The sequence below is a fragment of the Clavelina lepadiformis genome, chromosome 4 (assembly GCF_947623445.1).
Source record: "Clavelina lepadiformis chromosome 4, kaClaLepa1.1, whole genome shotgun sequence".
NCBI classification, from domain to species: Eukaryota; Metazoa; Chordata; class Ascidiacea; order Aplousobranchia; family Clavelinidae; genus Clavelina; species Clavelina lepadiformis.
The window spans coordinates 20,864,766-20,889,347 of record NC_135243.1 but is presented as its reverse complement, the minus strand read 5'-3'; the positions used below and the strand labels follow the sequence as shown (position 1 = coordinate 20,889,347).

Here is a 24,582-nt window from a genome sequence, read left to right as displayed (position 1 = left end):
CGAGTATTACGTAATCTACAATTTCTGCTTTAAGCTCAACGCTCATCATATATATTTGACAACTTGACTTGAAGCAGACTGAACCAAAATAGATAAGACTGTCTTCACACGATGTACTATATAATATTCACGAATTAAGTAAAAGTAAACACAAAACAATCTGATATGAAAATTGAACGAAGTTTGAATGGACGAAATGAACATCAAAATAAAGACATTGGACGTATGCCAAACGTAGCATGAAGCCATAACTTATATTCAGGAGAGATTGGGCAAGATAATAATAGATGTTTTTTTGCTTCCGCGAGGTGCTTTTTACAGCAGGAAAGACCAGGTACGTATTGCCATGTTTGAAAACCGAAAAACAAAACATATGCTTTTTTCTCCACAGTGGTTACAAAAGCGAATAAGCGACAATAAATAAAACAATAACACAAGCGCAAAGCAATAATAAACTTGCCTAACTCGCCAATCTTTTCAAATCAAGTGATTTTCTAGGATTTTTTAGAATACAGAAAGGACAATTATTGCCTAACTTGCATGGAGCGCTACATTTGCTTTCTTAAACATTTTGACTCTGGTAAGAACTTACGCATAAAAGCCTTGGGCTGAATGAACTGGTAATAATTTACACGCAAAACAGTGTTGACATCGCCATTTCTGCAACGACACACTCTTGCAAATCACCACCGAGTATGTTGTGCTATAAAGGTTAAGGTTACTGCAATCTTTTGTAATATACTAGGTAATTTCAAACAAGGTCGAAAACTTCTGGCCTTCGTATGATGCGATTTCGTTTCTGGAAATATCTCAATCCCAGTTTCCAGAATTCCGATACAACGAAAACACTCGAAGATATTCCAACTAACAACAGGATGTCTGAAAATGCATAAGCAACATATTTTAGGTCTATCTTTAGGACTGTAGGCATTAGACAGTTCCTACGCCCGTATAGATTTTGTAGATAACTAGATAAGTCATACCATGGAGTAGCCTAATTAGCCAGAATAATTGAATTTGTACATTTCGATAACTTCTGATATTAAATAAAATAAACAAGTTTAATTAATCAATCAATAACCGGTATCGATTGTTTCTTTCATTTTTATTGTGGAATTTGAGTCCGGCTTAAAATGACTATAAAAGTCTTACCGAGTGCTTTCAATTCTTCGGTTTGGAAAACCGCTTGCAGTGGAGGAAAATAAATGACTAGAAGCTGCCCTATCAGAGAACCACCAACTGCCAACAAGAACACACGATTGGCGAAAAATCCGATAGAAAACACGGACTTGGTCTGAAAAACATCAACAGAAAGTTAACATTGCCATTCATCGCTATATCGCGCTTTTTAATATATGGATGGATGCTGAAGGAGAAAGGGGTTCCTAGATTAAATTTTGTTCAACAACTACTGGGGCTAAGGTTGGGACGGAGTGACCTTCAAGTTTATTTCGTTGAGAAATTTAACTTAAATGCACAGATGGTGTTTTGAGGTTCATGTTCATACAGGCTCAGACCCAGGTAAAGCTAAAAATAAATGGCAGAAAGCTGCCAGAAAAAATTTCTAAACCGTAGGCTAGTAAACCTGAATAGCAGAATTAGTCTATTTTAACGTATTATTAACAAACTTTGGCATTAATATATTTACCTGCGACCTGCAGCCAAGAGCATTAAACATGTCAAATAACACGAAACAGGTAAAGGTCATAGTTGTGTCACGTGGTGTGATTATGTTGTCTCTCATCTGTAAAAATGAAAAGCGTTAAATGTTAACTATAAATTCAATTTCTGTGCATTTATCGCAGTAGTCATAGAACCGTTTTGAACCGAGTTGGTTGGGAATTGGGATACGTTGTCGTACACTGTCGTATTTTCGCCTCGTTTATGTATAAGAGGATATTTATCATGAGTTCTTAACTATGTTTCTTACTTTTAGTGAATCATTACCTCTCTCCAGAAAATATACAACGTCCCGGCCACTATAACTGCGGCGGACAGCAGGACCCGACAAATCAGACTCTTTGTCACGATCGGGTCTTTTACTCTGCGAGGAGGTTGGCAGATGACGTCTTTATCAACGGGTTCGACACCCAAGCTAAACAGAAACAATTTGAATTAAATACTATCACCGATATTATTATTATTATTATTGACGGTTTACACGGCGGCGCTTTATACGCTATGTTTTGATATCTACTGATGGATTGATATCTACTGGTGGAACTTATGGATTATTGTAAGCAATGCGGGAAACACTGATCTGCGGAAATGAGGGAGCTTTGGGGGAATTTAGTCATGAAAGGTGAGAGTTTGGGTCTGTGGTTAAAAATTTTCGATTAAATTAGGGCTTGGAAAAAATATTATGACATTGCTCGTTTAAATTTGGGTTATTAATGGTGTGGTCAGTTCCGCAGATTATATTTTTGTGATTTCGTCCAATTATAATGTTCTGGTAAAGACATCCCCATCATAGGTCTGACGAAGCCCGACGCAAAGTTAAGGTTAAGATATTGTTACTGTCTACGCAATACTGAAAACGGGAAAAAGGCAAAAAGTTAAACGAAGTGATTATTTCACTGTATGTAGGTCACGCAGCCTGTTGTTAAAGATAGGCAGTTAGGTAAGGAGAATGGGTACATGTAAAAAGTTGATTTTAGCTATTTCAGGTTTTATTGGAGTTAGGTTTAGATTTAGGTTAGGTTTAGGTTACTATGTTATAACATTTAAGTTAGGTTAACAAGAAAATGAAATATAGCTTCGAACGCACAAATTTATCAGGTGTGCAGCCGAAGCTAAAAGGGTGTGTTTCCGACCCAACCCCACAACAAGTATCCTGACAACGTGATCACGGCGATTTCTTGAATTTTATTCAACGCTAATGACCGAAATAAGCGAAGTTACAACGTTATCTAACAACATCGGAATTGGTGACAAATGTTACGTTTTGCAATGACATCTGCTGTGTAATGGAATTATTCTGCATGTGTGGATTTATTAACTCGTGCCCGTTAAAATAAGTATGGCTGAAAAGGACACTTCGGTCAAATATTATTTCACCAATCTACCTCGACCGGGATTTTGAAGAATAATTTAGAAATAATTATGATAATAATAAAAAGTTTAAAATTTATGAAACAAAAATTCCTGTTCAAAGTCTAGTTACAACTAAAAGTGTTTGTTCAATCCATTAAACTTCGTGGGTTAAAATTTTCATTAATATTAGTTCAGTTTACCTCTGTGCGGGCGGTCCATCCATGATGATGTTGATCCACAAGATCTGCATCGCGTTGAGCGGGTTTGGGAGCTTAAATAACGTGGAGAGCGCTATCAATGTCAAAGCAGCGATGCTCCTGTCATACAACAACATGAAATACAATTGTTACTGTTAGTGGTGTGGTCTACATAAGGTATTACTGAAATAGAAGTTACTGTAGTGGTAGTTTGCTTTATACATCTATCCGCTATAGACATTGTAAATAAAGACATGACGCTGTTCATAAAAGGACCAAAACAATAAAAGAAATTACGCTATTGTTCGTCCTGAGTAGCAGCTGATAACAACAAGCAGTTCGTTTTTTAATGAATATTATTATGGACAGTATACAACAAAACCAAAAACACTTTAAAAATTTATATCTGATATGGTGTATCGTGAAAACGATCAAAACTAACTCACGTGCTCAGTTGAAAGCTGACAAAGTTTCTTATGTTGTAAAATATTCCTTTACCCTCTTCTATGGCAGCCCTGGGACGAAAGATATGTAATTATTAATGTGACATGGAGTAGATGGATCTTCCAGGCAACTTGTAAGTGACAATAATCGACAAGCACAGTCATACACAGGCAATAATGCTGCAAAGTGAATTTTTAGAAGTGGGCCGCTAGTTCCAACAAGACAGCAATAGGCAACAGAACTAGTACAGCAATAACCACATGAAATAAGAAGAACAGACGACTGTTGGCTGAGTAGATTATTTATTAGTACTTAATACAGAAACCTAGGCTTGCAGTTTATGCACAACGAAATTATAGGCCAGTAATAAGCGTACATGATGGTGGATAAGTTGTCATCGACCAGTATCATATCGGCAGCTTCCTTGCACACGTCTGTACCGGCTTTACCCATCGCTATACCAACATCGGCTTTACGAAGCGCCACTGCGTCGTTCACACCGTCCCCTGTCATGCCGACCACTAGGCCGCGCTCTTGCAACGCCTGCAACGATAAAAAGCGACAGATTACGAGCGAATAAATCCGTAGAAATAATTATAAAAAAATTTCATATTCTAGTAGTAAGCAAGTCACGGAAAATCGAGAACACCGTGTTGATGACAGTTATGCTTGGTACAATAAACAACTTTAGTAGAATTATCAATTTTCACAACCTTGACGATCTTCAGCTTATGTTTGGGACTCGCTCTGTAGAACACATCGATGTGATGAATGCTAGCAGCCAGCTGGTGGACGTCATAACCTTCTATCTCTGATCCCGACATCACTTGGCCTCCCTTGGAGTAGATGCCGAGACGGGTGGCTAATATTGAGATAGCAAGTGTTTAGTGCGATGAATTAATTGCTGAGTCGTGAATGTGATTAGGATAGTGAGCTTTTTTACCCATCGCTAGAGGCAATGCTTTTCAATACTTAACAACTAACACTAACACAAACACACAAAAAATCATCCACACATAACGCACCAATCGACACTGCAGTTTCCTTCGCGTCTCCGGTGATCATCTTTATAGTAACGTTGGAAGCGGATAAGATGCGAACGGCTTCTTTTATACCGTCTCGCGGGGGATCGATAATCCCAACCAGGCCAATGAAGCTCATACTGTTCAGGCTGGATCCTTTGGCCATGGCAAGAACTAGAGAAAGCAATAGAGTTATTTAACTCGGCTCTTTTTGCCTTAGAGGGTAGCTACTGTGTTATACACGTGTGTAAACGTTTTGTATTAGTATTGAACCATTGGTCAAATAGCAATTAGGTTCAGTTATTGTTCATTTGCTTTCGAAAAAGCCTCTGAGGTTGATGGCAATACTCAAACCAAATAACAATGTCAAACAGTTTATTTTGAAAAACCTTTGTATGTTTTTGCAGAAGTAATCATCACTAAATATTGTAAATTTTTTTGCTTCTTTTGCAGATACGGTACCAACCGAATAAACAGGCATACCTCGTAATCCAGTTGTTCCCATTAATTTCGCCTGACCCAAGAATCTTTCTATGATAAACTTTGTCAGTGGTAGTGTGTGTAATTCGTGGTCGGACTTCTTAGCTAGGTAGGTGTCACACTGGTTTAAAACACGTTCCACTGCTCCTTTCATGAAAACGACCTCTCTCTGATCCTAAGATGGGGAAATACAAGAGATTCATGTTCAAATGCATTTCAAAATAATGACTACTGCCTTCTGCGAGTTAAATGTACGAGGTGACTATTTTAACGGCAGTTTGCGTTGTTACATGTTTTCAAGAAGAATTAACAAGAGAAAGTATAGAAATCATAATTAATTTCATTCATCGCTCGGCATCGTTTAGGAAAAAGAACAGAGTTAGATTGAAAAGAACCTTTGTCTATGAACAAAACTGATTTGAATGCATAATACCTGACGACAAAATAGACACAAAAACATAGTGCATGGCAAGCAAATTACCTGAAGCAACCACTCGTTCAAACAACGCCAGCACAAGTAATTTAACACCGAAAACACAAATAATGTCGAAGTTAACACCAATTAAATTCAACCGTGATTTACTTGGTTAATCAATGCATGCATTGGATAAAAGACAAATGAAAGATAAAAGCTACGAACCGGGTCATTCTTCTTGTAACAGGAAACCGTCATCCATTTCTTGTCGTGACTGAAAGGTTCTTCCGAAAGACGGACGTAGTCTCTGCTGCAATTCTTCATCTCAAACTGTAAGAAACAAGTCGGAAAAACATTAAAACTCGGGGTGCAATAGAATAAATGTAAAAAAATATCAGGGCGATTCTGTAAGCTTTAAAGTAGATGAGCATCGGAGATGGATGAAGCCAACAGTGAAAAGCATTTAATTTAACAGCACTAAATCACACAGACATTCCTATACACTGTACTAGTACTATCCTACTACATTAGTAAACACAATAATACATGTTGTAAGGATGTGACAAGCAAAAGACCGCTCATATACCTTCATTGCAACGGCTAGTAAAGCCCCTTCAGTCGGTTGACCTAGTAGAGTATCATTTTCTATCCGTGCATTATTGCAAACGACGCCAACCTATGACCAACAGCAAAAAAACAACTGGTAATAATGGTGAAGCGCGTGAGATGCCGACAGACCGCTGTGGTGAAACCATGCATCGCTTGCGGGAGTGAAAATACCTCAATAACAGCTGCTATATCTGGGTGACTTTCTCGGCTTACTGGTATTTCTTGTACATGGACGTGACCTTCGTCGTTGTAACCTACACCTGTCACCTGCGGGTGTGCGTTGTAAGTGTAAAGAAAATATTGAATAACTTCACCGATATAACTGCCGTTTATATTCTTAGATATGTAGTATTTTGCTAATTGTAGTAAGAACAATTATTTGTGTTAATGTTTGTTTCTTGCATTTCTTGCCAGTGAAATTGGATCAAATGTTTGAAAACTGATCAACATTTTCCACTGACATTTAACTGGAAATAAGAACTAGTGGTAGTAATACAAGACGAATTACCTCAGCAATCACATCATCAGCGGTGTATATTTGCGTTACGGTCATCTCGTTTTTAGTAAGTGTACCAGTTTTGTCCGAACATATGACGTTAAGGCAGCCTTAAAAACGAAAGTTGAAAATACACAATATAAATGAGTGTTACGTAATAAGGGTATTACCGAAAAGGTATGAAAGTTCTACTTGAAACCAGAAATTCATTGTTATTGAATTTCCTACAGTTTTTCGCAAACAGCTTCACCTATTGGCTATCGCAAAATAAAACTTATCTCCTTCGACTAAAATTTACCCAGCGCTTCCACGATGGGCAGTTTCTTGACGATGGCGCTTTTCTTTGCCATTCTCATCACGCCCAGAGCAAGTGTGACAGTCACAACAATTGGCAGACCTTCTGGAATAGCTGCGACGGCGAGGCTAGAAAAAAAACTCACATTTCATCAGAGTACATTGGACTATAGTTATGACTACACGTGGTGTTCCACTGTTAAACACATTCATATGTGCTTGTGTTAAACGCTTATAAAATACCTGCATACAGTGCATAGTATGTGAAGTTAAGGTGATAGTAAGAATAACTTTCGCAAAAGAAGTATATTTACCTAACCCCAATCGTAAACATGTCCAGAATTGGTCGGCCCTGTACCCAACCGAGGAGCATAATGGCACCTTGCCAACAAAAAACATAAAGGCATCGGTTAGTTAATACGTAGATTGTGGATCACCAGGCCACCGTGTTAAAAACAAATAGGAATATAATTATTTAAAACGTTGGCATAATGCATAAGCAACGACAGGAAGTTAACAGCTTCAAAGGCAATTAATTGTCAGCAAGTGAGACGTTGAGTTATTTCATTGTTAATTAATTAAATTATCAGAGACGTGAGCACCAAATGTTCATAAAATCGAGCGCGTGTGTTCACGTCGCTTCCCGAGTGCTGCACAAACAAAATCCCGCCCAAGCATTGGAAGTGTAGAATCATTTGCAAAATAAACCAGAGAACCAAAACATTAGGAAACATAGTTACTGTAAAACAATAACGTTACGACTGTTTTTATATGCACCGATCAGTGACAACGATTCTGATATCAACCGAAACATCTCCAACTAAATTTGTTGTACGTGTACACTCGATAAAGTTAATGTTTTCTTTTTACCTATGATGCAGAATGAGATAAAAGATAAAAGCTTTCCCAAGGCACTCATTGACGTTTGAAGAGGAGTTTTGGGAGGATCTTCGGCTTGCATCATCCGGAAGACTTCTCCAAATTCAGAGTTTTCTCCGGTGCATATCACAATGCCCTGCGAATGTTAACATACTTCTATCAAGATATCTGAAAAATCGAGGACAATGAAAATTTGTTGGTTTAAACATTGAAGTAAGGTAGTTATGTTTTTCTGTTGAAACGTAACAGAAAGTCATGTAAGGGGCCGCTAAAACATAAATGCCTCGTTTACAAGCAAAAATGCAATTGAAAAAAAAACACAAGCAATCAAAACGTGAAACATAAGTTAAAAGAAATTCATGGATCTACTACTATAGTTTCCAACATGACAGGTTAATTATTTTACCTTTCCATTGCCACTTCTAACCAGAGTGCCCATGAAAGCAATGTTTGAGCGAGTTCCTACATTTTTACGGCCAGGAGAAGAGTGTGGAGTTTCATCGGTCGTTTTTTGAACCGGTTCTGTCTCCCCGGTAAAACTGCTTTCGTCAACGAATAAGTCATTTGCCTGAAAGAGGTTAATTAAATGGGTAAGAAAACTTGCTTAAACACTTCACAGTCCTCGAGGAGTCCACTTGACACAACTTTTATTGAATTTCAGATGAAAGAAGGTGTGGTAAGTGATGTGCAAAAGGAATAGCCTCACGAATCTACGATTACAGTAAACAACATGCACTAACTTACATCATACAGCCTCATGTCTGATGGTATTCTGTCACCAACGGAAATGTGAATATTATCGCCTGGCACCAAATTTCTTGCTAAAAATTTTTGAAGTTTTCCACCCCTCATGCTGAAAAAATACATTGCTTAGCTGAATTATATACTTGTAATTCATATTTGACAGTAAATTTAAAAGAATATTTTGCAGATATAACCTGTATTATATCAGCAAAATAGCAGCAGATATCAGCATGCAATTGACGCAAGTTAAAGCTGCATGCGGCCACTTTGTTTTCACAAAAGCAGAAGTTTATATAAAACTACACATAAATCATTAAACCTGATGTTTTTATAAACACTCAAATGACAATTATTGCACAAACAATATACTGACATACACGCATATCAATGCATTTAAACTAACCACGAGCATGTAGGTGGAACAAGTTTATTCAGTTCTTCTAAGGATTTTTCGGAACGATATTCTTGGATGAAAGCAACGGACACCACAATCGTTATTGCAACGCCGATACTAATGGCATCATCGTACTGCTGCATAAATACACTGACAGCAGCAGAAGCAAGCAAGAGAAGTATCAGAGGATCTTTGAACTAAAAATAAAAATTAGGAGATGATCCATTAAACCTTCTTTCCAAGTGCAATGGCATGGATTAAGCTATTTTTTAAAGTTCTACACACAATGTCATGTGTCTGATAAAAGATTTTATCTTTATGAAACTTTGCAGAAATGCACGCTTACTTACACTGGCATAAAGGTAATTGCTTATTCAAAACAATACAACTTTTATGATAGTATGATATAGTCTACATGCAGATGAACTCATTTTTTAAAGCTCAGAATGATTTATCAAACTCTTGTGTACAGGTTCTGTAATCTTTCAATGAAGCAAAAGACTGCAACAACAGCTAAGATGCAAACGCATCAATAATTGCAGGGTGGCATAAAGCTATTTATACTAACATAATGGTGGGACAAACCTGAGAAAGATATTTCTTCCACAATGGGTCGTCTTGTTTTATTTCAAATTCATTAAATCCGTGGGTTTTCCGACGTCGGGCAACCTCACCTTCACTCAAACCCCACTTCACGTCAGCTTGCAATTCCTTGCTCACCTTCAATGTGTGTTTATCAAGTATATATATATACGTTACATTTTCGTCTTAATATTGTAACTGTCATTGATTCACTGTGCGCTTGGTGGGAGTATGTTACATTCTGGATATAATTTAAATTTCGCCTGAAAGTTTATTGGCGATTTTGACAATATGCTTACTGTTACGATTTATATATAGCAGAATAGTTTGGTGTAGGTTTTCCATCCCAAATATGGAGTTACGAATAAACTAACTTCACATGTGCTGTATTAAGTATGTGGACATATTTATGATAAGTATGTTGGAAATTTATTCCTTTAAGCGGGACAAGTGCTGTGATCGCCAACTTTACCTCTGTCACGGACATCTCGGATGCTTCTAATGCTTTTAGCTCCCATCTATCCTGCATTGCTTTCTTCTTTTCGTTCTTCTTGTGGCTGGAAATCCTTGTTACTGGTATATCCTAGAGTGAAGCAAAAACCTCTCTAAAAACTGTTGACAAGCAAAATCATCACACATGTGAAGCCCATGATTACATATGATGGGATTGATGGCACAAAGCGATAAAGTCTCATTCATTATAAAGAACAATGTACACCAGCTTTTGTTTCATAATATGTGTAAGCACCAATAAATCATATAATTTTTGTTATAAGTTGTTTCGCTAGTTAATACAAATTAGAAAGCTAAAGGTAGAAAGCTAAAATTATTCATTTCGATCAGTGAGCAGACTTACCTTTGCAGCAAATGTTAAAGAGTATTTGCCCTTTTTCCCGTTCTTAGCTCTAGCTGCCGGTAGCAGGGGCTTGTATTCCTTTGATGAAGGCATATTGTTACTTACAAAATATTATTTACTTGTGATTTATGGTATGCAAACTTCATGAATTGTCTGTCTAAGGGACATTGCTTTCATAGAAAGGTGAACAAAACATCAGCAGCTCCGTAATATTATTTCATAATTGAACTTCTGCTGTAAACTATATTGTAGCCACATAGTTTTCCAGATCGATTAACTTTTGCTGTCATTTTCGCATTGTTTTGTTCTAAAGATACATTTTTTATATATGCGTAAGTTCGCTTTGCAAACGTTCATCTCAAACACCACAAACTTCAGTCATACTCTGTTTTATAAAACATTAACCACCACCTACTGATTGTGGGGCAAGAAAAATTATACATCATCGGTGTGTCACACTAAAGTGACAAAACCAAAGTCAGTTTTACAGTTCTGTAAAATCTGTTACCGATACTAGAGATGGTACTTACAATATTCATTAATAGCAAACTACTCTAAATCCAAAACGCTCAATAAGCTTAGTGCATACAGAATGCAGTAAGTAAACCAACCGAGAATTCCAACTTATTAACTCCAGTAATTGAGCAAAAAAGGCCTCAAAGCTATCAAGCTTCATTTCAGAGCAGTAACTTGCAGGATAATCTTTCATCTGTCTAAAGCCACTGTCTTTTTTCTCTTTCGTACACAATTGATTGATAGCTAAATGTTTAGAGCTGAAATTACGAGGTAAACTCTACAAAGCTCCCCCCGCGTCACCGCTTACATTGGCTCGCCGCGTTTCGGAAATATATTTATACATAAAAAGCACAAACTATTCACACAAAGTGCCTATTATAGTTTTGAGAGATGCCTATACTAATTACAAGAGTATTGTGCGGTTTGTTTTATACTTATTCTTGCAGCTAATATGGGTTTGTGTTACGGATACAAAAAGTGTGACCTTTACCTGCTACCTATACCAAACTATAATTATTACAGCTTGCTATTAAACTACCTGAACTGCCAGTTATGCAAATCCAATGATAAGTACGATATTTTTATAATCTTTCTAAACATCTATTTCTAACAACAGCAGCCTAATTCAGACAGGAAGAGAGCAAAGCTAAAACAATGCCTACAATGGAGTATAAGACACTAACCCTGTGATTGCATGCAGTATATATCATAGTTTCCTCTACAATTACTAAATGATACAATAATGATCAATAACTATACATTCAAATCGAAGTAAAAAACACGTTGTAATTGTACCAATTCGTAACAAGTGTTTTCTTAGCAAGTCTCGATAGCTAATAAATCCCAGGCTGGCCGCACTGACATTAGACACTAGCTGACTTGACTGTTTGCAGTTATTATAAATTCATATTCAATTGGATTAATGTTTAAGCCCATGGGAAGGAAATGTCATTTCTAGAGGTTACGTGTCAAGGAAAAGAAAAAGAAACGCATTCACATCTACATTTCCAACCGATGAAAATACTTTCTCACTATCTAGTAATCAATTTTGTTGAGTATCTACCAAATAGGCCGGTAAGTGCACAGACAGCTTTGACTCTGACAAATTTGGTATATGGTATATCATGCATTCAGTTTACACGTATACATTACTGGTACGCAATATCCATTTCCTAAAAAAAGCTGTTTAGTGTTTACACTATATACATTAGATATAGACCTCTAGCTTACAATGTGACGTATAAATTAGACAATGCAATGTCTGCAGTGAGTATGTAATTGCTCAAGAACATAGTATAATGTATCATATAAAACCAACACATTGTATGCAAGTTAGGGCATATGGTAAATTATAACAACCACAATTAGTGCTACCTTTTCATTGCTGACCAAACAAAGTGAGGAACCATTGGATAAAGTTGACATTCCGTAGTTTAGTACAGAATGACCACCATTTTCTATTTGCAAATCATTGCGATTTCGCCGATGAATAGAATTATACATTTTTTGCTTAATAGCGTGCAAACAACTGGGTAATTTTTCTATGCTTTGCACAGTTGTTAACAACCTATGTATATATAGCGGTTGGCAGGTAGGCAATAGTCCAGAGGCAGCGGCTAACAATATTAGAAGTATATAATTTATATAACATACAAATTATATGTTACAACATATACACAACTGAAAAAAAAAACCTTTGCTATGATGGACATAAATAAGTATTATACATATAGACGATATACATATATACAGTCGAACCCGCTTAATTCGGACACCGGATAACCCGGACAACCGCTTTATTCGGCCAAAATGCTTGGGAACGGAACAAAAGTAAAAATTGAACGTAAAAAACTCCTGTTAATTCGGACAAATCTCCGTTTAATTCGGACACAGGTTCGCAATTCCATCGTTAGGTTATGATACAATAAACAGTACTTCGTTCGTTTTACGACAAGATTCAATTGCATTATGAGTGATTATGGTGAAACAATGACGATTCATGCAGTAACAATCGACAATGAACTCATATAAGGCCGTGCCAGCTTCATGGTCGCTTTTACTTCGGTACAATTGCGTCCATCGTGTAGGACAAAATTGTACAGAAAAGTTTAGCACAAAAAGTGAAATTGCTCACTAAAGTAAACGAAGACGTTTTATGCGATCAGTGCCAGTTACTGCAGTATAGCGCAGCTGCAATTCATTTATTACGCAACAGTACAGTATTTTAAAGGCATTTTTTGCCTTTATGCATGACCATGAAACGAACAATTGATTTTCTGCTTAATTCGGACAAAGCCGTTTCTCCGCTTAATTTGGCCAAAGGTGAGCGGAACCAAAGTGTCCGAATTAAGCGGAGTCGACTGTATATATATATATATATACTAAGTAATAACAAACGGTTGCAATCAATACAAGAAATGCAGATATATGATACCACCTTCATGCTGCATAATATTCACAAAAAGGACTTGTTTCAAACTATTACCATAGTGATAGTCCCTGATCAGACTCATAATATGATTAAGCATAGAACTTCACAGTAGTTGACAGGAAACTATTCCAAAACATGACGGTTTGTGAAATCAGCAAGAAGACATCTGCACTTGTTGTTTTAATTGCAACAATTTGACTTAAAAAATATATTTCAAATTTCCTCAAATTATATATAAGTATGCATATATATATATATATATACTGATACTATTTTTTGTTATACGAAAATGTGAAGAACAGCTGTGCAAAATTGAAAAAAGTACAATACCACAAGACATTACAACTAAACACTGATTTTCATTAATAGTCTTGAAAACGGATAGCTCTAGCCAATATTTACTTAGCCTGTAAGCTATATCTGTTTGTTCCACTTTCTCCTGTACGACAGTGCATCATAGTACAACCAGGCACAAACTAAGCTTCTGTTACACTGTTATGTACAAATTCTGTCATTGGCCAAGAATTTAAGCAGCCAGTTTAACTTAACTAACTATTCTAAAAAGCCTCATCATTCTAACTAAGGTTGAAGTCCTTTTGCTACCTATTTGCAGTCTAAAACAAACAAATCAAAGTCCATAGTACAGCAGCATATTTCATTGTTAGTCCTGGTACTACAGTGCTACCATTAAAACCTGCCTGTCAAGCACTTTTGATTTAATTCACAAACCACTTATGAACATGCCAGTAAAGATGGTGCAGTAAGATAACATTTATGTACTGTGTAGTCAACCACTGCGTTATTGATTTTCATTACTTAAAGACTGCAAGAGCACAGGGTAAGGTATATGGGTCATAAATAAGTTACTCGGTTCAAGAATATTTAGAAATTTATTTTTATTGACAACACATACAACCGTGGTAATAAAATATAATCAGCTTTCAATTATTCAAACAGCTATATACTAAACAATCATTTTAAACTCATTTAATAGTGTTTAACAAAAATATAGGAGGGAAAGGCTGAATTCTTCATTTTTGGTTTAAAAAAAAATTTGTGAACAAAAGTTTAAACAAAATTTACTACTGAGCATGATACTGAAATGATATATATCATACAGTAGAATCTGCAAAACATGACCGCCGATAAAATAATGCATGACTACCTGCTCCATATGACCATTGTGGTATGTAACTAGATTAGATTGATTTGATATATAGCTTAGATTTTATTGACCACTCAGATATTATGACCAAAAAGGTAGGCCTAGTGGTGATATTAAAGAGAGTCTACTGTATCAAACAGATAAGGTAGATATTAGATTGAAAACTTCCATTATTGTAAATGTTAGCATAATACTTTATATATATACATATATATATGTAGGTAAATAAATATAGCCTATATTTTTTATTACCTTTAAACTGGTGATAAACCTTTTCCAAAGTGATAGATTACCATTAGATGGCTTCTGGTTACTGTTACCTGTGTCCATGCTTTTCTGAAAAAGTTTATCATATTATACATGTATACATATAACAGGTAGCCCTTATTTACAAATCAATAAAGTAAAAAACAAATGAAATACCAAATGTACACGAAAAACATGAGTACTTATATGTACCATATAAGTTGATTTACTGTCTGCGTGTACGTCAAAGCACAAAAATATTTTACAAAACGCAAATTTCTATGTTTAGACTACATGTGGCCATTAAAGCTGCATTTATAACAAGCATAGAAACATTATAATACATACATTGTTGAAATTTGCAACATTTATAAACATACCAGGAAGTCTTACGCATCACCCAGTTTACTGTTAACGACACAATTTATGCTGATCCCAGAGGCCACGTTGATATACAAAAAGCATACAAATAATTTAAAATGAAACTTCCAACATATACTTTCACTTATTTATAGTTAAATGCAAATATACACATAACTGTATAATTAATCTGCTATAAGCTAATCTGTAAAGTTATACACTGTATATATATATAATTATTCAAGCCTACTATATATTCATATATATATTATATAATATCAGATATATAATTATAAAATACATATGGTTAACATGGATTTAGCATGTAGCCTATGGACAAAATAAAGAAAATCCATCCGTTAAGTATATAAATTTTTAAACATTTAAATATACAGTGAGACCTCGTTAATCCGGACCACTTCGTTTCGTCAAAAAATGTCGGTTTAGCGGGGTTTCCGGATTATCGGAAAGTAAAAAATCAATCAATTTTGCAAATGCAGCACCGTGTACAAAACGCAGTATGCACCTTACTCCAATTCTAAGTACCGACTTTCTGGCTGGACAGCAACTAAAATAAAATTATATTTTTTGTATGATCCGACCCAGTGTCGAACCCCAGAACCACCGTATTAAAGACGAATGCTCTTCAAGTGACGAACATTCGGCCGCAAATCGGTTTGACAACCGCTCTTGCATGGCGAAGCATTCCGGCGGGACCAGCAGTCTTGAACTTTCTTTGACCTGTTTCCAATCTTTGCGCAATGCGATATCAAAAGCTGATAGCACGATTGAGTTGCAGTAGTATGTCTTCAATAGATTGCCGCACTCAACCGATGTAATGTACGTATTTTTTTGCGACCGCGGAAGCGTTGTTTGTTACTGTTGATGAACAATTTATTTTTTCGTTTCTAAAATACTGTACAGTATTTCATAGTATGACTAAAAAGCTGTGCGGCTAAAATTTTTTACAAAGCGCAATACAGTACTGTACAGTACTGTACTTTTGAATCAATAAAGACCGCAACGTTATTACTTATTATGCGTAGATAATCGGCTATTGTTTCGTCAACTAACTACCCAGTGTACATAGTGTATTAGGACAATCGTGAATCATTTTCGCTTAAATGTTAATAATCCGGTTTATCGAATTTTATTGCTATTGATTTAGCACATTTGTTCCAAAACTTTTGTGTCGGAGTCGGACAGCGGGATTTCCGGATTAAAGGGGTAAAATGCATAGGAAGAAATCCGTTCCCGGCAGTTTTGTGTCGGATAGCGGGGATTCCGGTTGTTCGGGGTCCGGATTAACGAGGTCCCACTGTATACCATTTAAATCAAAAATTTATTACCACCACATTTCAAGCTACATTATTGTTGCAAACTGCGCATTGCATAATGGTCACATAGTTGCAACTACAATATAAAGAACAGAAAGTGATTTGCAAATTTCCAACAAGCAACAAACATAATATGCAAGAACATGCTACAATTTCTCCAAGAGTAATCAATGGAAGCAACAATCTAAAGGACATCTTACCTTTTACAAATTCCATACTGATGAAAAATTCGAAGAATGAAATTCTTCTGTTCCTTTCAATGTAACAGTCCTAACATACAGTATTCAGTTTAAATACCTTTAGTTTACGTTACTATGTGCTTGACAAGGCCCCTAAACAGCAAAGCATAACAATGTTGAACACAATCAGTGGAATTGCATGATGGTAGCATTGTAAAATCAACACTCAAATTAACAATCAATATAAGGCATGAGACATGTCACACCAAGACCAAAAAAAGTTGATACAACCAATTAGCCGTAATTGGGTATGGCTTTTCTCTCTATATATAAATACATATATATATACCTAAAGCATAATTTCAGCTTTCACAGGAGCATAATATACTAACCATTCTGGCAGCACAATACCACATAAAGTAACATGGTAAAACGGAATGCAATCCTTCAACACAGCCATCAAAGTTTTGATAAATACGGCAAACTAGGCAATTAACTAATTAGTACTGGCAGGAAAAAAACCTTAACTATGAAATAAAAATTAATCGGTGAACACTGTTTCTAGTCATAATTTTTCCGCACATATTTTTGAATTTGTAGAAAATTCTGTTCTTTTATAACATTATTTAATGTATCATATATATAATGCCCACTTACACAAAGTTGCGAACTAATTGTGAAGGTCTAAAGGTTTGAGTAACACTCAAACGAAAAGCATTGCTAAAGCAGGCTTACTTAAATGTATATATATACATTTATAATTATATATACACACCACGCCGTATGCACATAAATTAGGATGCAAATTTTAACACAACTACTATCCATATTCTTGCAATGGCTGACGTGTATAAATACATGAAATTGTAGAACCTCAAAAGCATTGCAATAAATTACACAGAATCATAACAATCATTCGTCATACAAGACAAGTACGAAACAAATATGTTCTGATGCCAGAGAGATAGTTGGCCTGAAAAGCACAAACTATAATAAACTCCTGCAAATTGAAGGTGTTCTGTTTTGTTTAATCTATGATGTTTAAAGTATCTTTCAAGGCATGAAGCCTTAGGTAAAGTAGGAAGTGTAAATACGAGATTGCTTCTAAATAAATTACCAATTAGTCTAGCACACAATTCAATCAAACACTATGGTCTTAATCATATACGAAGTAAGAAAAATTTTAATTTACATTTGTTCGGTAATATATGATATATATGTAAAAGATGTACAATGTACAATACACTAATGTTGCAAGTAATGCACACCAAATAATGCTACATCAAACTGCACCAACCAAAGGCACGGCTTAAGGTGCAGTCGTCATTAAATCGATATTGCAACAGCTAGTTTACTTTGTGTCTTTCATGAAACAAAAATTAGAAGTTATACAGTTTCTTGAATTTTATATTAACACCCTCATGTCACTAAGTTGCAGGGTGAAAATAAAGTCATTATACCTGTATAGAAAAATTGAAAGGAAATATTACAACATTTTTATATCTGAAAGGCGGAAAAGAAACTAACATGTTGCACATACCAATAAACACTAGTCATGTGCTTTCGTAACACCCACTGCCATGGTAGGATGTATGGCAGTGGGGAATTAACCTCAGCAACCATTTTGTTCAATACTGTCACCTGATCTTTTAGTGGCAGTCAAAGTGGTGAAAATTTCAGCAGTTGTTGGATGGATGCCAATTGTGGCATCAAGTTGTCTTTTCGTTATTCCACATTTCATTGCAGCCGAAAAACCTTGCATCACCTCTCCGGCATTGGGACCCAAATAATGGATACCAATCACTCTCTCGCTATCTTTAAGATTGCAGATCACTTTGGCATAACATGTATTGGAACTGTGGCCTGGCACTGACCACTCTAACGGCCACAGATTGCTGTGGTAGACTTCAATATTTTCTTCGTCAAACCTTTCAACTGCATCTTCCTCTGACAAGCCACAACAGCTGTACTCAAGTGGAGTAAAAACAGTGGTTGGTACGTTATCATAATCTGACTTAATGGTTGAACCGCCAAATAACCTTTCAGCAAGTATTCTTCCTGTTTGTATGGCCATCGGAGTCAACTCTGGTTTTCCTTCGAGGTTGTCTCCAACGGAGTAAATGTTGGGAACATTTGTTTGTTCCTCATCATTTACAGGTATCTTTCCATTTCCTTTGCTGTTATAAACCACTCCAGCGTTTTCCAAACCAATGCTTTTGGTTGCACTTTCTCGACCTATTGCTATCACCACTGTGTTGTACTCCTCAGTAATTTCTTCCCCGGTTTCGGTGTTCTTTGCTGTAACACGATACAAGCCAGGTTCACCTTCAGCAATTTGCTCAATTTTCACGGGAACATATTTTCGGTAAATGGTGACACCCTCCTGTTCTAAATATGATCCAACTTTTTCAGCCATCTGCTGGTCGAATCCTCGCAAGAAAATTGACCGAACCATGACGCTAACATCCAAACCTATTCCTTTCAGAAATCCGGCACATTCCAAAGAAACGTAAGAAGCTCCGATCGCAAGAGTCTTCCCAGGACAGTAGGGAAGAGAGAACAAGTCATCACTGGTGATGGAGTATTCCTTTGCGCCAGGTATATCAGGATACTTCGGTCTTTCACCTACAGCAATAATAAACTTCTCGGCAGACATCTTTGTTTCTTTGCCACGACGATTGACTGTCTTGATAATATGAGCATCCTCCAGCGTTCCGTAGGCATTAACATAGTTCACTTTTTTATCCCGTAACTGAACCCTGTAGCCCCAATTCAGAGACCCGATGTAATCCTGCACAGCTAACACCATATTGCTCCAATTCAACTTCACACTTGATGGATCAACATCCCAACCAAATGCTTTTGCATCCTTTATACTCTTGCCAAGAAGGGCTGTTTGATGCATTAACTTTTTTGGAATACAGCCGACATTAACGCAAGTGCCACCAAGTCCCCAGGTGGTTCCTTTAGGGGTAGGTTTGACAAAATCAAGGACCGCAACCTTTTTACCTAACTCAGCAGCTCTCTTGGAAGCAGCAAGGCCACCAGATCCACCGCCAACAACAATGAGATCATACTCATATTCACGCGACTCCGATTCAGTCATATCTTACATACAAAAAAACTAAACAAGCATTTAGCTACAATCTATGTATATGTAAAATGTATATATATATATAGGCATATCAAATTATAAAATAATGCAATTAACAAAACACATATATACTCAGTCGGAAAATAGGCATTAATTGATTGTTTACAGTGGAAGTTCTACTTTATTGCTTCCCTGACCAACAGTCATCATAAATTCAAACTTACAAGAAAACTTGGGCAAAGAAAAACGTTTACTTTTAGTTATCCAGGCTGGGGCATTAATGGAAAAGGAACATATTCCGTTATTATTATTAGTAGTAGTAGTACTACTACATATTATTTTGACAGTATTTTTCTGGTTAACACAAGAAGATGGATGGCAGTAAGCCACACCCAACAAGAAATGCTGAACTTGGTACATTGATTTTCCACTTGAAATTTACTTCTAAAGTTTTCATAAAACAGAGTTTTACCAACAGGCTTATAGCTTGCCTATTGGCTAATTTAACAATATGAATTTGGCACTGTTAAGTTTAATTATACAATTATATATATTGAAGAAGCTATATTCAACCCGGCTGGAAAGTACGGCAGTTTTCGATGAAATATCGTGAGCGCAAACAAGCAAATATTGGTGTGAAACTGGCACGGTATTTTCATCATTATAATTTAAAATGACCATCATATCAAGTCTTCTTCATTGCTGGTTGTGGTTATTATAAATCAAAAATGTATAGGCTATTGTAGCATAGTTTATTGTAATCGCTAGATTGTAGACGCCATATTTGTCATATCCACTACTCATCATATAATATCTTGGAGGAAGGGAATGTATAGCCATGATTTCCTAATGGCGATATTATTACTTTTCATTTGATAGCCTACCTACTTTTGTCATTTAGTGCACTTGTGGGCCATAATATTGTGCATAGTTTTGGCCATAGAAACGAGATTCTGGTATTAGGGATTGAGTTTGTTTTGTGCAGTTTTCTTTAACTAAGCCTATCCTTTGTTGTGCACTTAAGATGTCATTTTAATCAAACCATGACATTTCATATATTTATTCCAGCTGTTAATATCCGTGTTTTAAATGTTAGCGAACACGTTCTCTACATTTTCCCACAGTGTAGTTGTTTTGTCGTTTGTCATATCTTGGCTTGAAATTTGTAATACCTAGGAACTGGTACCCATGCTAACCTACCATCTTATACTGTACCACAATTCTACTATTGCTGTCTTGCATGTTTAAGCCCTTGGGCTTTGCCTCTTTCCCCTGCCCGTTAATTGTTCGTAGGCTAGGCAAGTGTTTTATTTATTGCGGGGTCTAGTATACAAGTTCACAACCAGACGATATCACAACTTGAGTAACTGGGATGTAGCGTACAAAGGAATCCTGTGGTTGTTCGTTTGTATACTAGATCATTATTGGGCTATAACCGCAAAGGTTATATAACGGAAAGTTAGGGCATCCTAACTTTCGCTCCTCACAGCAGTTAATAGCGAAAAATAAACAATACCATTTCAGCAGGCCTAACCTACAAGCTTAGCAAACTTATATCCAGTCTGGTAACTGTTAGTGTGCGCCAAGAGAGAAAAAGAAAACGCGAAATGATGCCCTACTAGGCTACAGTTTGCCAGAAACAATTTCAATGTCAAAAATCTATCCGGACAAATGCGCAGGAAAGTGCTCAATCATAAGTCAGTTAACCAAGTCACATGCTTCGTGGTTGCGTTTTTGCACTGTCATGAATGCGTTTCGTCTGACCTAAATTTGGTACTTTTGGTGATCACGTGAGGACAAATATGAAAGTCATGTTTTTAACAAGGAGCCAATCAAAATTTAGTTTAATTATTTGTTTATTTATTATATATATATATATATCAAATCAAAGAACCAAATAACTTGCCTCGTTTGTTTATTAGATAAATCAGAATTACGGTGAAGAAGTTCTGCGTGTTTCAATGTGCATGGGCTGTAGGTTAAATGAATAGCGTAGGTTCTGTAGACAGTCTGCATTACCAATGTCATCATAACATTTTGAAAAGTTTGGCTCGTTAGGCCTAAGGCTATGGTAGATTGTGTTTCCAGCTTTCCTCAAATGTCAAACCCACCTGTGTCTAGCGGCAAGACATTCATTTATCTTAAAGGAAAAGTATGTAAAGTATTTTTCCATGCAAGACAATTTGTTACATTTTCAGCAACTTTATGCCAACAGGCTCTCAGAATATAACCTGACAATACTTGCCTATTATATTTATATTTATATTTTTTGTGCCAACGTTTGCAGTTGTTTTGGGCCACGTGTTTTAATTGTTGACCAAACTCCCTTTAAATGCGTTTCACCCGTGGCAACTTTTCGTAATCAAGATTCCATTGAGACATGTTATATGTGAAAACTCAATCTCTCAACTTAGTTGGTAACTGTCACGACTGTAAATCAGTCAGTAAGTGAAAAATCTCCGTCATAATGTCACGCTTTGTACAAATAATGTTCCATTGTTAGATTAAGTGGAAAGTGGAAAGTTGAAAGTTGAAAGTTGATTTGGTGGAGCAAGAAAACGGAGGAATTGGGCCGCATTAAAACCTTGAACGTATTCAAATTGATATGCTTTATTGTGTCTAATTCAGTTTTTCAAAGTGGAGATAAAAGTTGCTCTAAAAATCAAACTTGCCTTCTTTTGTGGCTTGTTTTGAACAATGAAATACTGTGTAAGTTATAAGAAAGTTTTTGTAGTTATTTTCTATTGAAACATTTTGCACATCCCAGATATTGATTACGGACTTGTTTTGAAGTTATAACAGATTAAGTTCTTGTGAACAGAATTACCTGGTCAGTAAGTTTAAAAAAAAATAATCTACAAAATGAAGCAAATTTTGATTTATCTCGCTTTGCTGACAACTCATTTCGTCACCATGACCTATTGTGGACGGTGCAGATATGTGACCAGCATTGTTTGCGAAGATGACTTCATTAATCCATCAGAACAAGGGAGCGAAAAGGGTGAAGTTGGACCGCCAGGACCTTCAGAAAGTCAGGGAATCAATGGATCACGACATGTTTCTGGAGACGTTAGTAAAACAAGCTCTGAAAAAGGGTCTTGCCCTTCGAAATTATTTGAGAATGACATTCTCAGAAGATTCAAAAGTTAGTCGCAGACTTTACTGGTATAGTTAATACTACTTGCGTTTGCTTTGATATTATCTCTGTCAAGTTCAAGACATAAAAGCAATTTTACTTTTTTCACTCACGTCTCGTTTACTCCATTTTAAGATTTAGAAAATTTTGTCCGTTTCGACTCGTGCACTAACTCTCCAATCGATGGAAATCAATTTCTTCGCAATGGTCTCCAAGTCTACTGTGAAAATCGGTGGAGTGTACGTCATCATTCTGATGAATTTCTAAGATAAAATATAATCAATGAAGAAAATATGTTCAAATAATGTAACATTTGTATGCAGTGTTTTACCAATTTCTATAGAAATTTTCTTACTTGCATTGAAAGCAGTTATTACATATTGTGAATCGACAGATATTTCAAAGAAGATTTGATGGAAGTGTTAACTTCCAGCGCACCTGGGATGAATACAAAGTCGGCTTTGGCGAAACTGAAGGCGAATTCTGGCTTGGTCAGTTTTCTTTTAAACTGATCGAACCTTTTACCAAATTAAGTTTACCCATCGTTCGTTGCTAATTTTCAGGGCTCGAAAAGGTGCATAGGCTTACCCGTGGTGGGAACTGTAATCTCAGAATAGAACTTCAAAATTTTGACGATGTTCACTACTGGGCAGAGTACAGGTAAAATTGCTTGCATACGGATTGTGCTGGAAATATTAGTGTATATTGTAACATTGTATTCTGTAAAAGTAAAGTTAGCATTGAGCGTTGTTCTTCGTTTTTTTTTCACAGCTCATTCTCGGTTGATAGCGAGGCGGATCTTTACAAGCTTCATGTGGCAGGGCACACCGGAAATGCAACTGATGGTCTTTTTTACCCCAATCAACCATTTGTTACGATACATTTTCCCCCAAGGTAAATTTCATAGAACTTTTAATTGTAATTTAATTTTACCTCAGCTGATTAAGTTTTTACTGTATTTCAACGTATCGTACATTTCCAGGCCCAACTGTGCAACCCTTGACGGGAATAATGGCGGATGGTGGTACACTTCTTGGGATAATTGCGGTGATTCCTGGCTTAACGGACTTTGGGGTGAAAATGGTCGCGTTTACTGGAAAGGCGTTACTCCGCGTCCTAAAGCCACTACTATGAAATTTAGATGTGACTGAGATTTATGAACATTCCCAACTTGTCCACAATAAAACTGATAGTTGATCATTGTAAATCATTTCTTTAAAATGTCGTTTGAATATGTTAGGTTTGTGAATATGATACGAGGCTAGGCCTATGTGTAAATGAATTTCTTTGTAACTGAAATACTAAAAAATATATGATCCTATGAAATCAGACAAATGTTTGATGTTACTAATTTTTGCCAAGTACAAAGTAAAGGCTGCATGTTGTGTCTCGTCAATAACACTGCGGGTGACATTTTCATTAAAAACGTTAGCCCGAGATCATTCTGAAATCAAAAGTTACCAAAATGCGAGTGCTCGAACGTTAGATCCGTCGCCACCAGCCTGTTTCGTCTTCTCGTGAAAAAAATTTTCTCAAACAGCATCGATAGACTTTTTGCCAAGTTGGCCTCTTTTTTTTCTTATAGCGTAGGCTATAATCGTTGCTGTGATTCGTCCAGTTTAGTTGTTGCAAACAAAGCAACTAGCAAAAGTATCGTAATTATTTAGTAGTAG

The 24,582-nt window shown here is 36.3% G+C and overlaps 3 protein-coding genes across 4 annotated transcripts; 1 reads left to right on the top strand and 2 right to left on the bottom strand.

The window, feature by feature from the left end:
• Positions 1-84: 84 nt before the first annotated feature.
• LOC143451247 (calcium-transporting ATPase type 2C member 1-like) lies at positions 85-16,841 on the bottom strand. 2 transcript variants are annotated; one of them, XM_076951681.1, is made up of 25 exons: positions 16,701-16,841; positions 14,810-14,893; positions 10,446-10,523; positions 10,062-10,172; positions 9,593-9,727; positions 9,017-9,204; positions 8,614-8,722; positions 8,276-8,437; positions 7,861-8,005; positions 7,305-7,371; positions 6,995-7,119; positions 6,709-6,806; positions 6,372-6,467; positions 6,178-6,267; positions 5,817-5,921; positions 5,180-5,351; positions 4,700-4,870; positions 4,388-4,536; positions 4,051-4,217; positions 3,677-3,745; positions 3,234-3,350; positions 1,948-2,095; positions 1,649-1,744; positions 1,153-1,294; positions 85-879 (listed from the first exon to the last, which is right to left on the bottom strand). In XM_076951681.1, exons 2-25 carry the CDS (start codon positions 14,885-14,887, stop codon positions 752-754), a joined length of 2,946 nt encoding a protein of 981 aa, XP_076807796.1. In that variant the 5' UTR covers positions 14,888-14,893; positions 16,701-16,841; the 3' UTR covers positions 85-751. The 2 variants fall into 2 exon arrangements, with proteins under 2 accessions (XP_076807796.1, XP_076807795.1); XM_076951680.1 differs by lacking the exons at positions 14,810-14,893; positions 16,701-16,841 and adding an exon at positions 12,336-12,603.
• Positions 16,833-19,844, bottom strand: LOC143451251 (thioredoxin reductase 1, cytoplasmic-like). Its single transcript, XM_076951688.1, has one exon. It carries the CDS (start codon positions 19,783-19,785, stop codon positions 18,292-18,294), a length of 1,494 nt encoding a protein of 497 aa, XP_076807803.1. The 5' UTR covers positions 19,786-19,844; the 3' UTR covers positions 16,833-18,291.
• Positions 19,845-22,552: 2,708 nt separating this feature from the next.
• LOC143453342 (microfibril-associated glycoprotein 4-like) lies at positions 22,553-24,244 on the top strand. Its single transcript, XM_076954635.1, has 6 exons — positions 22,553-22,918; positions 23,045-23,148; positions 23,304-23,400; positions 23,473-23,569; positions 23,681-23,803; positions 23,892-24,244. The coding sequence occupies exons 1-6, from the start codon at positions 22,636-22,638 to the stop codon at positions 24,058-24,060; spliced, it is 873 nt and encodes a 290-aa protein (XP_076810750.1). The 5' UTR covers positions 22,553-22,635; the 3' UTR covers positions 24,061-24,244.
• Positions 24,245-24,582: the final 338 nt, after the last annotated feature.

Excerpts from the sequence above, each read along its gene's own strand:
- LOC143451247 (XM_076951680.1), bottom strand. The coding sequence starts at position 12,464 with ATGTATAATTCTATTCATCGGCGAAATCGCAATGATTTGCAAATAGAA. Across the intron at positions 5,922-6,177 it reads TACTAGCCGTTGCAATGAAG|TTTGAGATGAAGAATTGCAG; the intron begins GTATATGAGCGG and ends TGTTTCTTACAG. Across the intron at positions 3,746-4,050 it reads GACAACTTATCCACCATCAT|GGCTGCCATAGAAGAGGGTA; the intron begins GTACGCTTATTA and ends CTTTCGTCCCAG.
- LOC143451251 (XM_076951688.1), bottom strand. The coding sequence starts at position 19,785 with ATGACTGAATCGGAGTCGCGTGAATATGAGTATGATCTCATTGTTGTT.
- LOC143453342 (XM_076954635.1), top strand. The coding sequence starts at position 22,636 with ATGAAGCAAATTTTGATTTATCTCGCTTTGCTGACAACTCATTTCGTC. Across the intron at positions 23,401-23,472 it reads TGAAGGCGAATTCTGGCTTG|GGCTCGAAAAGGTGCATAGG; the intron begins GTCAGTTTTCTT and ends GCTAATTTTCAG. Across the intron at positions 23,804-23,891 it reads ACGATACATTTTCCCCCAAG|GCCCAACTGTGCAACCCTTG; the intron begins GTAAATTTCATA and ends GTACATTTCCAG.